This window comes from Olea europaea, chromosome 8, assembly GCF_002742605.1.
Source record: "Olea europaea var. sylvestris chromosome 8, O_europaea_v1, whole genome shotgun sequence".
NCBI lineage: Eukaryota > Viridiplantae > Streptophyta > Magnoliopsida > Lamiales > Oleaceae > Olea > Olea europaea.
In genome coordinates this window covers 14131875-14144200 of record NC_036244.1, presented here as the reverse complement: position 1 = coordinate 14144200, position 12326 = coordinate 14131875, and the positions used below count along the sequence as shown (strand labels likewise).

The following is a 12326-nucleotide window of genomic DNA, read 5'->3' as shown; positions in this document are numbered from 1 at the left end:
ATCTTATTTAGGAAAAAATAAATCAATTTAGGAAACGTAAAAAGCACCGAATTCAAGTGAAATCTAAGGTATTGTGTGGTGTAATTTGACGGTCGTGCTAACTATTGTGAGTAGGGCAATTGGAATAAATGGTTGACGTACTTCGTTAAGATGAAATATCTCCGTTTGTCAAAAATTTGACAGCATGTATCATAATTTTTTTTTTTTTTTTAACACAGTCAAAAAACTTCTTCAGCTGTGTTACTCCTTATTTCGAAAACTACTATTATTATTACAAGTCAATATATACCAAGATGTAATATTTCAATTGTTGTCACCTTTTCTCGATCGAGTTGATAATTGCATCCTATTTTAGTTGGAAAAAATTGAATATTTAGTCCATCTTTGAACATCATTTTTTAAAAGTTCATTTTTTCCCTAAAATTCATTTTAAGCAACACGTTTTTCCAGTAAAATAATTTCGCTGATAAACTCAAAGTTTTCTTATTAAAATTGGGGTACAAACAAACCTTTAATTTTGTTGAAGTGCCATCTACCCAAATCTTCGTGTACATCCCCAACCGCAATGCGGGAAATTGTGACAGATCGAGAATATCAAGTCAGGATCAAAATTTACTTAATTTTCCTGTTGAATTAATTATGGTAATGTTTCCTTGTTTATTTACTTAGTTTTTATTAATTTATTGTTGTGTGTGGCAGTGGCCATCTCAAGTTTTTGTTAATAAAGAGTGTCGAGAAGAATTGAGGCGGACCGGCGTTGGCATTTTCAAAATCTTTTTCCTGTTTGTTCATCGTTGTTTTAAAATCCCTTTTTTTTTTTTTTTTTATTAAACTCATTTTCAACCGCACTTCAATCCTAGCTAATTCATTAATCACCGTCAATAACGTGTGACATTGGACATCTGAGGTTTATTTTAGGAAAAATTGCAGCAGCAATCCCTAAACCTTTTCTTTTTTTGCAGACTTTGACCTAACCTTCATTTTCTGCTAATGAAGGTTCCAACCTTTCATAAATATGTATCTGAGATCCACCTGGATGGAAACCGTCCAAAATACCGTTAATTGACTGAGGAAATTCCTTGAACTATCTATTACTGTGACGTTTTTATTCGATGTTGATACCTTTTTGGACGGTATTTTTGGATGGTATTTTGGACAATTTTATTGGATGTTGATTTCTTAATTTTCCCAGTCAACGGACGGTGTTTCGGACAATTTCCGTCCAAATGGATCTCAGATATATATTTATGAAAGGTTGGGACTTTCGCTGGCACAAAACGAAGGTTAGGGCGAAGTCTATAAAAAACAAAAAGATTAAGGATCGCTGCTGCAAATTTCCCCTTTATTTTATATTGAACACAATATTTAGTTATATTATAAACTAGGGTCACATAGAAAATTAGAGTTCAAGCTTCGCCATCATTCTATGCATAAAAGTTGAGGTCAAATACTGAATCAGGTGTGCATATGAGTACTGTGTTATGTTGGGTTTTTTTTTAAAAAAATCCAAATTAAGTTTGATTTTTGAGAAAATATTTTTTCCTTCTTTTCACGTATTTTTATTGAAAAAATATTGTTTATTTATTCCATGTGACTTGTCATCTCTTTTTCCCCATCTTTGCGGTGTTTTTAGGGTTTGACATGCACCCTAATAAATATTAGATTCTTTTCACAAGTTTTATAATACTGAAACGTAGAATAATTGTGTGGGTACAGTTATTGTATTTGTCTCTGTTCCTCTGCTAATTAATTTTTTGCAATTTATATTGTTATTTGTTTGCGATCATATACTTCATATTGTATCGTACATATTATATTGATCCATTTTTTCCCAACAAGTGGTTTCAGAACTATTGATTGTGATTTGTTTGAGGTTTTTGTTATTGATGGCAATCATAATGTAAGAAATTTAGCTCTTGAATTGCAATATAAAATTTTCGTTATGGTAAGTAAAGATGCAAGTTGTATTTGCGTAGATGGATTTAGATGACGCGTCGTTGAAATTTGACAAAATGCCCACAACTTGTACGTTGGAGGAGAAATAACGAAAGGATTGGAAGGCACTTTCACATATTCATCTTCATCTTTATCTTTTTAACAATATTTTTCAGGATATTTTGAAAGAAAAATGACAACTGCATTATGGTTGAAGTTGGAGCAATTGTGCATGGCAAAAGTCTGACAAGTAAGTTGCATCTGATGTAGATGTTGTATTCTCATTGTATGATAAAGGTGAATTTTTGGAAGATCATTTGGCTATATTCGAGGAGATCATCACTAATTTGGAGACTTTGGAGGTAAAGTATGATAAAGAAAATTTGACTTTAATACTTTTTTATTCGTCCCCGCTTTGTTTACTTCGTTTACATACACGATCTTATATAATCATGATACTCTTATCATTGAAGATACATCTAATGCCTTGTTTTTAAAAAGAAAAGATGAAGCATCTGGTTGGATCGGAGAACAGGAATGGAGAAGGCCTTGTTGTTCATGGTAATTGGAAAATGGGCAAGTCAAGGTCAAATTTCGATAATCATATTTGTTATTATTATAAGAAGAAATGACACATTAAGGGAGATTGCGACAGATTGCGGAAAAAGGTAAATTGACTACAAATTATGGAAAGCAATCAAATACTTCGGACGAGATTACTATAGTAGAGAACCATTTGAATGATGGAGATGTTTTGACGATTTTTGACATAGAATTCAAACCTGACAAGGAGTAAATTTTGGATACAGCTTGTGTATTCCATATATATCCCGATCAAGATTTGTTCGAAACATATGAAATGGTGACGCTAGGTGTCATTATCATGGATAACAATAAACGTTGTCGGGTAGTTGGTATTGATAGATTCAGATTGAATATGGTAGATGGAATATGTAGAACTCTAATCATATTCGATATATTCCAGAATTGAAAAAGAATCTCATTTCCTTGAATACCTTTGATTCAAAAGGGTACACGTTTTTTGGAGAAGATGGAGTTTTGACGGTTTGGAATGATGTTCATGTTGTATTGAGGGGCAAAATAAGTCTCAATTATATATCTTGCAAGGTCGAGCATAATTTGTGAAGAAACTCAGCACAGATTTAGTACTGTGGTGGAGATTTAGTTTGGTACTATACTTTTGAGATTTGGTTCGGGGTCCATATTGAAGAATACTATCCAGTCTAGTTNTACTGTGGTGGAGATTTAGTTTGGTACTATACTTTTGAGATTTGGTTCGGGGTCCATATTGAAGAATACTATCCAGTCTAGTTTGGAGGATATGTGTAATTCTGTTTTGCCACCATTATTTCGGTTCCACCGTATTCAACTACTAGGAATTGAACCATTGGAGATAGGTATGTGGAAGCTTATTCGGTTGCACATGCTTTTAGCATTTTTGAAAGTATTGAGACTAGCCAGGGCCATCTATGAAAGCATTGGTAGTTGATTTTGTTGTAGAGTGTGTTTTGACATTGTTTGATAATTTCTATTTCTTTTGAAGAGGAGAATTTTTGTGTTGGAGAAAATTTTATTTTTATTGAAAAGTTTGAATTAACGTTGAAGTTGGATTGATTTTTCCGGTGGAGAAATTTTGCAGCTTTGTTCATTGCATCATAATTTATATCAATGTGGATATTGTTGGTTTGACATGCACCTCTATAAATATTAGACCCATTTCACAAGTTTTGTATCACTGAAATATAGGATAAGTGTGTGGCATAATTATCGTATTTATTTCTTCCATATTGGTCAATTAAATAGAACACTCAATTCATCTGCCAATTAATTCTTTATATCGGGCTATATATATTACATTGATATTATATTTCCGCCAAGTGCTGAAAATATAATTTAAATGAAGGTTATTTTTGGTGCACATAGGGGTAGATAAGGGTGTCATAATGGACACTTAGCGCCCCCTCCCCTCCTACACATCGTATACGCCTCTCCAATAGGGAGGTGTCGAGTGTGCATTATGGACACCCTTATGTATTGGATGATGTATGCTAAGAATAATCATTTAAATGAATATACATAACCCGTAACTAATACTTTATAGAAAAAAAAAAGTTCATATAACTGTCATTTGTTGTGTTATACCACTTGCATGCTTTGTTTGAGGGCAGTGCGATATACTTTAGAAAGTTGAAATTTGATTCCAAGATTAATAAACTAATTTTGATCATATTCATGTGTTTTTATGAAAAGTAATTTGTTTAATAAAAAGAGTTTATAAAGAAAGCTAACTCAAAATAATTTTCTCATAAATCTCTTTTACAAGAAGTAGAAGGAAAAATATAAATCATGTTAAATGGACCCTAAATAATCTCACTCTCAAGAAAAAAGAAGAGGGAAAATTATCTCGAAACTTGGGTTTAAAAATAATTTTCATAAATAAGAGGGATTAAGTTTAATTCCATAATTCAGGTGATAATTAGAAATTATTAAATAAATATATTCCTAATAATTCAACCTACACCCTTGACCCTAACACACAACACCCAAACTCTCTCTCTCTCTCTCACATTTTTGGATAGACGTTTATGTTACTTTCATTTTTCTCTGATTCGTCAATCCATATACATAAACCACCCTCTAACGAACGGAGATTTTCATCTTTCCAAGGAAGAAGACCGTGAGAAAAAAATTCTGGTCAAGGTGAGCTACTGTTATTTTTAATGATGATATTACACTTGCGTTGTGGATTGGGGTTTTATAAAGCTTGATTTCGCAATTGGTGCATGCTTGAGGAAAATCTAGGGTTAAGTTTGTTCTATTTGTTTAGACTGATGTCGATTTTGTTAATTATATGTGCTTAGGGTTTGAATTCTAGGTATAGGTTTTGTTTTGGCTTTTCGATTTGATCATTTTTTCTTGCAGTTCGTGCTTCCTTGATGGATTGTCACGATTGTGTTAGAATTACGGTGTTATGTCGAAATGCTAGGGTTTTAATGGGATATGATTGGTTGATTTCTTAACATCTTTTATGTGTTTCTTGATAATTAGTGTTCGGATGCGTTTATTGATTCAGTTATAATATGAGGTGGCAAGTAGGTTGAAATATAACTTAATTTAGGAATTTCAAACGAGCTGTGTAAGATCCTTTTCTTTGTGAAAGTTTGAGAATGTGATTCTAATGTAATTCTGTAATTAGGGTAGTGTGCAATGCGCATACGAAAGCAAACTGCTCGTAAGTCCATTGGAGGAAAGGCTCCCAAGAAGTAACTTGCTACTATGGTTCTCCATTGTTATTGATTTTTTTTTTTGCTTATGAATTCATCCATGTAATATATTTTTGTAATCAAGATAATTAAAAGCACCTATGATCTTTTTCCCCACAGCCCATAGAGGAGAAAAACTAAGCTATTTTTTGTAATGTTCCCATCACAAGATTGATTGGTTTAGCTGACAGGAGGGGTGTGTTACTACCAAAAAGCATTTTTGGTTTTACTTTTTTCTGTGTATTGCATATTTTTTCTATGTACTGCATATAGTTAGTTGAATCATTTCGAGTCTTTGAAAGTCATGTTCTTTTTATAGCCAACAAGATATAAAGAAATGAACGTGTGTTGAGTGTGCTAATTTCCTGATGGCAAGTATAGGGACAGAGCAAAAGTGGCTTTCAGGCACATGATTTCCCATCCTAACCTTGAATGCAAGTGCTTTTATCATATTGTATTCTTTCAGCTTGAGCTTTGCTTTAGACTTTGATTTTGATTGGGGACGAGAATGTTACAATAGTCATATGTTAGAATGTATTTGAATAANAGTTATGTAGTGTTCCCAAAAGAAGAAGAGGAGACATTAGTAAATAAATTAACATCATTTTGGTAGGCAAGCAAATAAATAAAATCGGTTTGTTAGGTATATGTTAAAACCATCAATCTAAAAATGTGGGCTAATAAATGATGGCAGATTCATTATCAATCAAGAGTTTAGATTACCCTAAAAGCTAATTTCCTATGCCCAAAACTATCATTATCATTCATCACTAATCTCTCCGCAGATGGACACCAATACTCATAATTTCAACAATCATTAATCAAAGACTATACTCCTTTCACATATTCTAAGTGCGTCCAAGTCAACTTTACTCCTTTTCCCGAAAATCTCGTTTTTATTATGCCTAGTTTGGTTCCGTTCTTTTCAAATTTTAATGATTGAAATAGTATTTTGATGAAAAACATGTGGTTGAAAAATAATGAAATTTTTTCGTTTGCGTGTAATATTATTTTATGAAAAATTGTGTTGTTGAAAATAAGAAAAAGAAAAAGAGAATGAGGGCAAAATGAGGGCTATATTATTATCTAACAGTGTTGAAGTTGACTTTACTCCTTTGTCCGGTTCGTTTCTATTATATTATCTAATTGTGTCGAAGTCGACAATCAATTTGAGTTACATTTGGAACCTATTATTAAAAAACACTTTGTAAAAGAACGAACACTTTTTTCTCTTTTTCATTTTATTGTTATCATTTGAGTTGACTTTTGACTTAGCTCGAGTTAAAATACCAAATAATTTGAGGACACAAATGACAAAAACTTGAAACTATATGTAATCATATTCAAATATGATAACGTTATGTTTAACGCATTGACACAATAAATGAAGTTTGAGATTTGAGTAGAGAAGTATTAGTTTGATTCCATAAATTCATGAGAAGTTTTAAACGTCGAAGTGTAATTTTTTAGAGATGGATTATTTCAGGTTATAAATCTCAGACTTCGTAATCATGACAAAGAATCTTTCTCGTACTTATTCCTATAGCAATACACTAAATGTTAGACTTTTGAGTTTGAGCTAGCCTAGCTAACACATTAGTGTCAAGCATTAAAGAAAAATCGAGTATCATGAAAATGCGTACTATGAACAAAATGTCCAATTGCACAAGAAACTATAACCTAGGACGAATTTCACACATCCTCGAGTTTTATTAACCATTGTTTGGTTCTTTTGAAAAGTAAATTTCTAGTATATGTTGAGAAAAATAATGAAATATATGATTATAAGTTGATAAAAATCTTGAATCTATCAAAATATGTACTTAAAATTAATTGATAACTTTAACTTACATTTTTATTTTAGTTAAACCAAAGGTGTTAATCTAACGTGACCTGGTCTACGTAAACCAGCAATAGGGTTAATTATTCGTCTCTTAGGACACTGATCGTTGGATGCTCCGAGAAAAGCTCACTAAGTCACTTCTTTTCAACTCCCAATAATGAGTCTCTCTTCCTCTCTCTAGAATGAACCAGTAGTGATAGAATGGTGTTGGTGGCTAGTGTACTCCAGTTGGTATAGTACGCACCACCCAACATCCTCCACTGTTTGGAAGGAGATCTATACTCCCCTGTCCCCCATCCACCTATACATACACTTTCATATTTATCGATCAATACACACATTTCTGTAATTACATGATCACTTCATTACTATAATTGGGGCCGGGTTTCGGATGGATCCGACGATAAATGATGGCGGAAGAGGAATGTACGGCTATGCGGAGACGTGGCCGGCGTTTGTTGATGCGACGTCGTATGGAAATGTGGGTATGGATCTAATGGTGACGGACCAGAGATCGAATCATAATTCGAGAAAGCGGCGCGACGAGGAAGAGTGTGTTAAAGGAGCTTCAAGTAGCAACAGCGATGGAAATACTAGCAATAATGCCTTGGTATTTTTATGACTGAAAAAATTCAATTTCCAATTTACAAATCTTATGCATATTGTGTAGATATACAAGCTTGCATCGGTTCCTTTACAATAGACGTTATTTATATTTATTCGTCTGACCAAAATAGACTTATTTGAAATTGGAATTTTTTAAAAAGAACGAATTCCCTAATGAAGTCTTCAGGCGAGAGATTCGGTATATTCTATAGTTACTTCTTTCGGATTGCTGGTAGTTTTAGTATGTAAATAATTAATTATGTTAACAATATGAGCTTGGACTTTATAGTAATTTTGATCTTTTGAATTCTCTATTCTCATATTCTTGTTAATTGCGCATGACCGTATAGGCGTATGTATTGGAAGGGACACAGAAGTGGATATGCGTGGGTATTTTTTTTATTTTTATTTTTTTTGTATGTTTTATCATGATGGAGTTGACCTCTTCTTATTTACTTATTGGTAATTTCTTTCATCATTGGTTTATGTGGCGTATGTATTTTTGGTGTTGTGCAGAATGAAGGAGGCAACAAAAGGTTAAAGACAGTGAGATCAAATGAGAATTGTGAAAATAAAGCAGAGGTAGAAGGGAATTCAGGCATGGAGGGAGAGATGCCTACAAAACTGGCTGAACCTCCAAAGCAAGACTACATCCATGTTCGTGCTAGAAGAGGTCAAGCCACTGATAGTCACAGTTTAGCTGAAAGAGTAATTTCCTTACTCCAATTATTTACAGTTTACTTTCAAGCTGTAATTTTCTGATATTCAACTGTAAGATAATTGCCAATTAAGTAAGTAATTATGTTATCATGATGGTATATTTATGATTGATGAATAAATAGTAGATCATGGAAATCTATGCCAAATGATTTTTCTTATTTTCCGCTTGGTTCAGGCAAGGAGAGAAAAAATAAATGATAGGATGAAAATTCTCCAAGATCTAGTCCCTGGCTGTAATAAAGTGAGTATTAATACTTCTCCCACTTTATTCTCCTTAAGTAACACTTATCATTTTGTTTGAAAGAAAATTTCTCTTGTGCTATCAGAGTTCTTATTTCCCTGTTTTTTTCTGTTCTATTAGTTATGGGAATATAATTAATCTCAACGATTTCCTTGTGGAATTCCTTGATGTGCCATATATTTATTTGAGAACACAAACCTACGGTTGGCCTCATTTTGATTTTATTTTGATAAAAATCTTCTACATCTACTTAGAATATCTGGCCCCAGTTTTTGTGATAATGACACGTTTACAGTTGACATTTTGAATTATTTAGACAGCCTGCCATTTTAGTGGGCCTTCTATGCTTTTTATTCACAGTGGAAAATGTTAGTGTGGGATCATGAAATGTATTTATTTTTGCACGGGCTCTTGCCCATATTGCCATTTTTTGGAGTTTCCCGCAATTTGTCCCAAGAGTCGTCTTATCACCACCTAAAGCAGGAGTAGGATTATTCGAAGATTAACTATTTATCCAAGACTTGTGCTTGCCGTCACCTTTAGTTTTAGGAATGAATAGTTGGGGACAGGAGAAATATAAATCAATTTAGCAAGGAGGTGGTTATGTGCATTATGAAGAGCGTTACCTCAAAATATCGTAAGATGAATGTATCAACAGATCCTAGCCATGTCCTTGTCCACCTTTTCCTAGACCTGCAAACAAGGAACCGTGATTTGAAAAGGTAGCTGTCCAAGAAGGTGGTTCTATCACTTGCTCTCTGACGGTCAAGTTAGTGATAGAAAGATAATACAAGTGCAAGAGAAACAAAATAAACAGTGATTGATCCAGGGGTTTGATTTCATACCCTTTTTCTTCTTGTTGCAAGGTTTATTTATATGAAAATTAGGTTAAGGGCAAATTGGACCTCTGTGGACCCCCTGTACACATGTGGCGTGCTGCTGGGTGAGGATTTTGGTTCTAGCACCTTCCATCCAAGTGTCATCTTTTCATCGGCGAGATTGTTATCAACCAATTGATTTTTGTTTGATTATGTTTTTGCACTTTTTAATGTTTGAGCCTACACAACAGTGGTCCTCTTGCCATGTGGCAACGGAATATTCTGCTATTCCTTTATTTGAGGCATTAGCATGAAGTCTTGTGTACTGTGCTTCAATAACTTCCTTTCAATTTTCTAAAAGGAAAATTGGTTCGCCACATGCCTTGTGCTTCGAGCCAAGGGTATGGCTAGTCTAGTTTATCTTAGACAGAAGGATAGCTCCCAGAGAGCCTTTCCTCTATTAGGCAAGCTGGGTTGTGAGCCTTGTTTTATTGTCGTAACTCTAGCGAGCCTTGTGAAGGTTCGCCGAACCTTTAGGAATTTTTATGGTGATGTGGGCATTTGTGACACATGGCCTTTGAGTCTAATGTGATTTGCACATGGCGTTCACGTGTGGCGAGGTAGTAACAAAGAGGGTAGTGTAGTTCCAATTAATATAACTCGTAATTGGCAGTGGCCAACTTTATAGAACTATAGAGTATAGCACATATACACGACACATATAAATCTACCTAAATGGTTCGTGTGGGATCGGAATTCTAATTCTTACTTCTGAAAGAACTAATTGCATTTTGTGCCATATAAAAAGTAAGTAATCTTCAACTCAAGCAATCATATCTTTTGAGAATGCTTAAAAAGATTGAAACTGACAACTCAAATGAAGGAGCTGACTCCTAGGCAGTAGAAATTTATGCCGATATAGACATTATAAATCTCGGTACATTCTCGTACAGTATCCTAAGATATTATATCACCTTGAGTTAATTTCTCATTCTAATTACTTGGTGAGATCTAGATATCAGTATAGAAACATAGCTTATTTATTTTGTTGATTTTTACATCTAAGATTTTCAGTCTTTCCGTGCCTGGTAAATTTTTGTGAAATAAAAATCTTAAGAGGGGTTTTTTTGGATCCAGGTTAATGGCAAATCACTAGTCCTTGATGAAATAATTAATTATATCCAGTCTTTGCAACGTCAAGTTGAGGTATCTCTCTCTCTCTCTCTCACACACACACACACACATATAGAAATGATTTAATGAGTACTGGTGCTTCGTATAAGATGAGCACCGGTACTCATTAGATCGTTTCTCTCTCTCTCTCTCTATATATATATGTGTGTGTGTGTGTGTGTGTATTTATTTGTGAGATAACAATTATGGATGTTTTATCTCTCAGTTTCTCTCCATGAAGCTTGAAGCAGTAAATGAAAGAGTGAACCCTGGCATCGAAGGATTTCCTTTGAAAGAAGTAAGTTCTAGAAACATGATTGTCACTTTCTCAAATTTCATTTAATTTTGGTTACTTTGAATTTCAGTCAGTAATAACACCAGCAAAATCCGTTAAGGGTGAGGGTTATATTTAAGTCGAGAAGATTGTTTCTCCATGGTTAGGTTTTCCTAATGCCATTCATCATCATTATTAATTTATTATAACTTATTCAGCGTGAAACTAGTCAACTGCAGACGAGTAGTTGGACGAGGCCATGGATTATTTGAAATTCCCAACTTTTCTTGGAACAAAAATGTTCAACTGATACGGCATCATTTTCTAGGATTAACTGTAGCTTCATTTTTCCCAGAATAGCAGAAGAGAGCTCAAATAGAGCTCAAATAGAGGCGAAATTCAGATCATAGAATGGAGAACCTTAAAAGGAAATATAGAAAAGGGATGCTGTATTTTTGATAAAATTTCTTTATGTACACTTCAAGTTTACCACCGGTTAATGCTGAAATGTGTTTCGATTTTTCAGTTTGCTCAGCACGCCTTTGATTCTCTGGGCATGACATTTGGTTCACAAACTCAGAGGGAATAGGATAGGGGTGCATCGCCAGAATGGTTACATATGCAGATTGGCGGCTGGTTTGAAAGAGCATCATGAGTTAATAAATTCTAATTAATTTCCAATATAAGCATTGAGAACGCTAAATATGTTCCTTCATTCACTGCATAATTATACTCATTTCTTAAATCAGAAATATATCGTATTTCCATTTTTATCTGGTTTTTGCTTTTGTATCGGAACATTCTCCCTTTCCGTATGAAAAAATGGATACATATTGTAACGTGCTTCATTTTCTTTGTCCGGTATGGAAAAATAATTCCTCCGTGGTTTGTTTGGTAGGGTTGAGTGTACAATAATGGATAATTTTAAATAATAAAAAGAAAGATAAAATCTTTTTTATAGTACTGTCTTGGTATTTTATTCAAATTATGACCTTGGTGAATTATTTATTATTTTTTAGGCTATAAGGTTGTGCATCTTTGTCAATTTCAGTACATTTTTGCAATTGGAAGCTTTGAGAAAGCTGATGCTTTTGTGTCACATATTTGAGTAACTACATCGAATTGATTATTATTTTGTTAATAGTTGTAACTCGGAAGTGAATTTTTTTAACCATGCTAAAGCATGCAAGTTCTTTGATTAGTAATTCTCCAACACTCTAATCAGGGTATTTATTTATTTATTTTTAATGAATTAAGTCTACATGAATCTTTACTTCTTCTGTGCCTATATTTGGGTCTCTCATTTTATGATGGAAGCCTCCTTATTTGGTATAAGCAGCATTCGTCTATGTTGTAGCGGACCTCTTAATTTATTATCCCATGAATTAAATTGCATTACGATTCCATTGAGCAATGAATTAGGGGTTTCTCT

At 33.6% G+C, this 12326-nt stretch overlaps 1 protein-coding gene and 1 long non-coding RNA gene across 3 annotated transcripts; both read left to right on the top strand.

Annotated features, from left to right (window-relative positions):
* Window positions 1-4495: 4495 nt before the first annotated feature.
* On the top strand, window positions 4496-5424 carry LOC111399258. The gene is made up of 2 exons (XR_002703610.1): window positions 4496-4656; window positions 5153-5424. It is a non-coding gene; the product is annotated as an uncharacterized LOC111399258 (long non-coding RNA).
* Window positions 5425-7157: 1733 nt separating this feature from the next.
* On the top strand, window positions 7158-11791 carry LOC111398891 (transcription factor BHLH089-like). Of its 2 annotated transcripts, none has more exons than XM_023026043.1 (6): window positions 7158-7672; window positions 8185-8376; window positions 8564-8629; window positions 10585-10653; window positions 10862-10918; window positions 11421-11791. In XM_023026043.1, exons 1-6 carry the CDS (start codon window positions 7454-7456, stop codon window positions 11481-11483), a joined length of 666 nt encoding a protein of 221 aa, XP_022881811.1. In that variant the 5' UTR covers window positions 7158-7453; the 3' UTR covers window positions 11484-11791. The 2 variants fall into 2 exon arrangements, with proteins under 2 accessions (XP_022881811.1, XP_022881810.1); XM_023026042.1 differs by having other exon boundaries at window positions 7159-7672; window positions 10847-10918.
* Window positions 11792-12326: the final 535 nt, after the last annotated feature.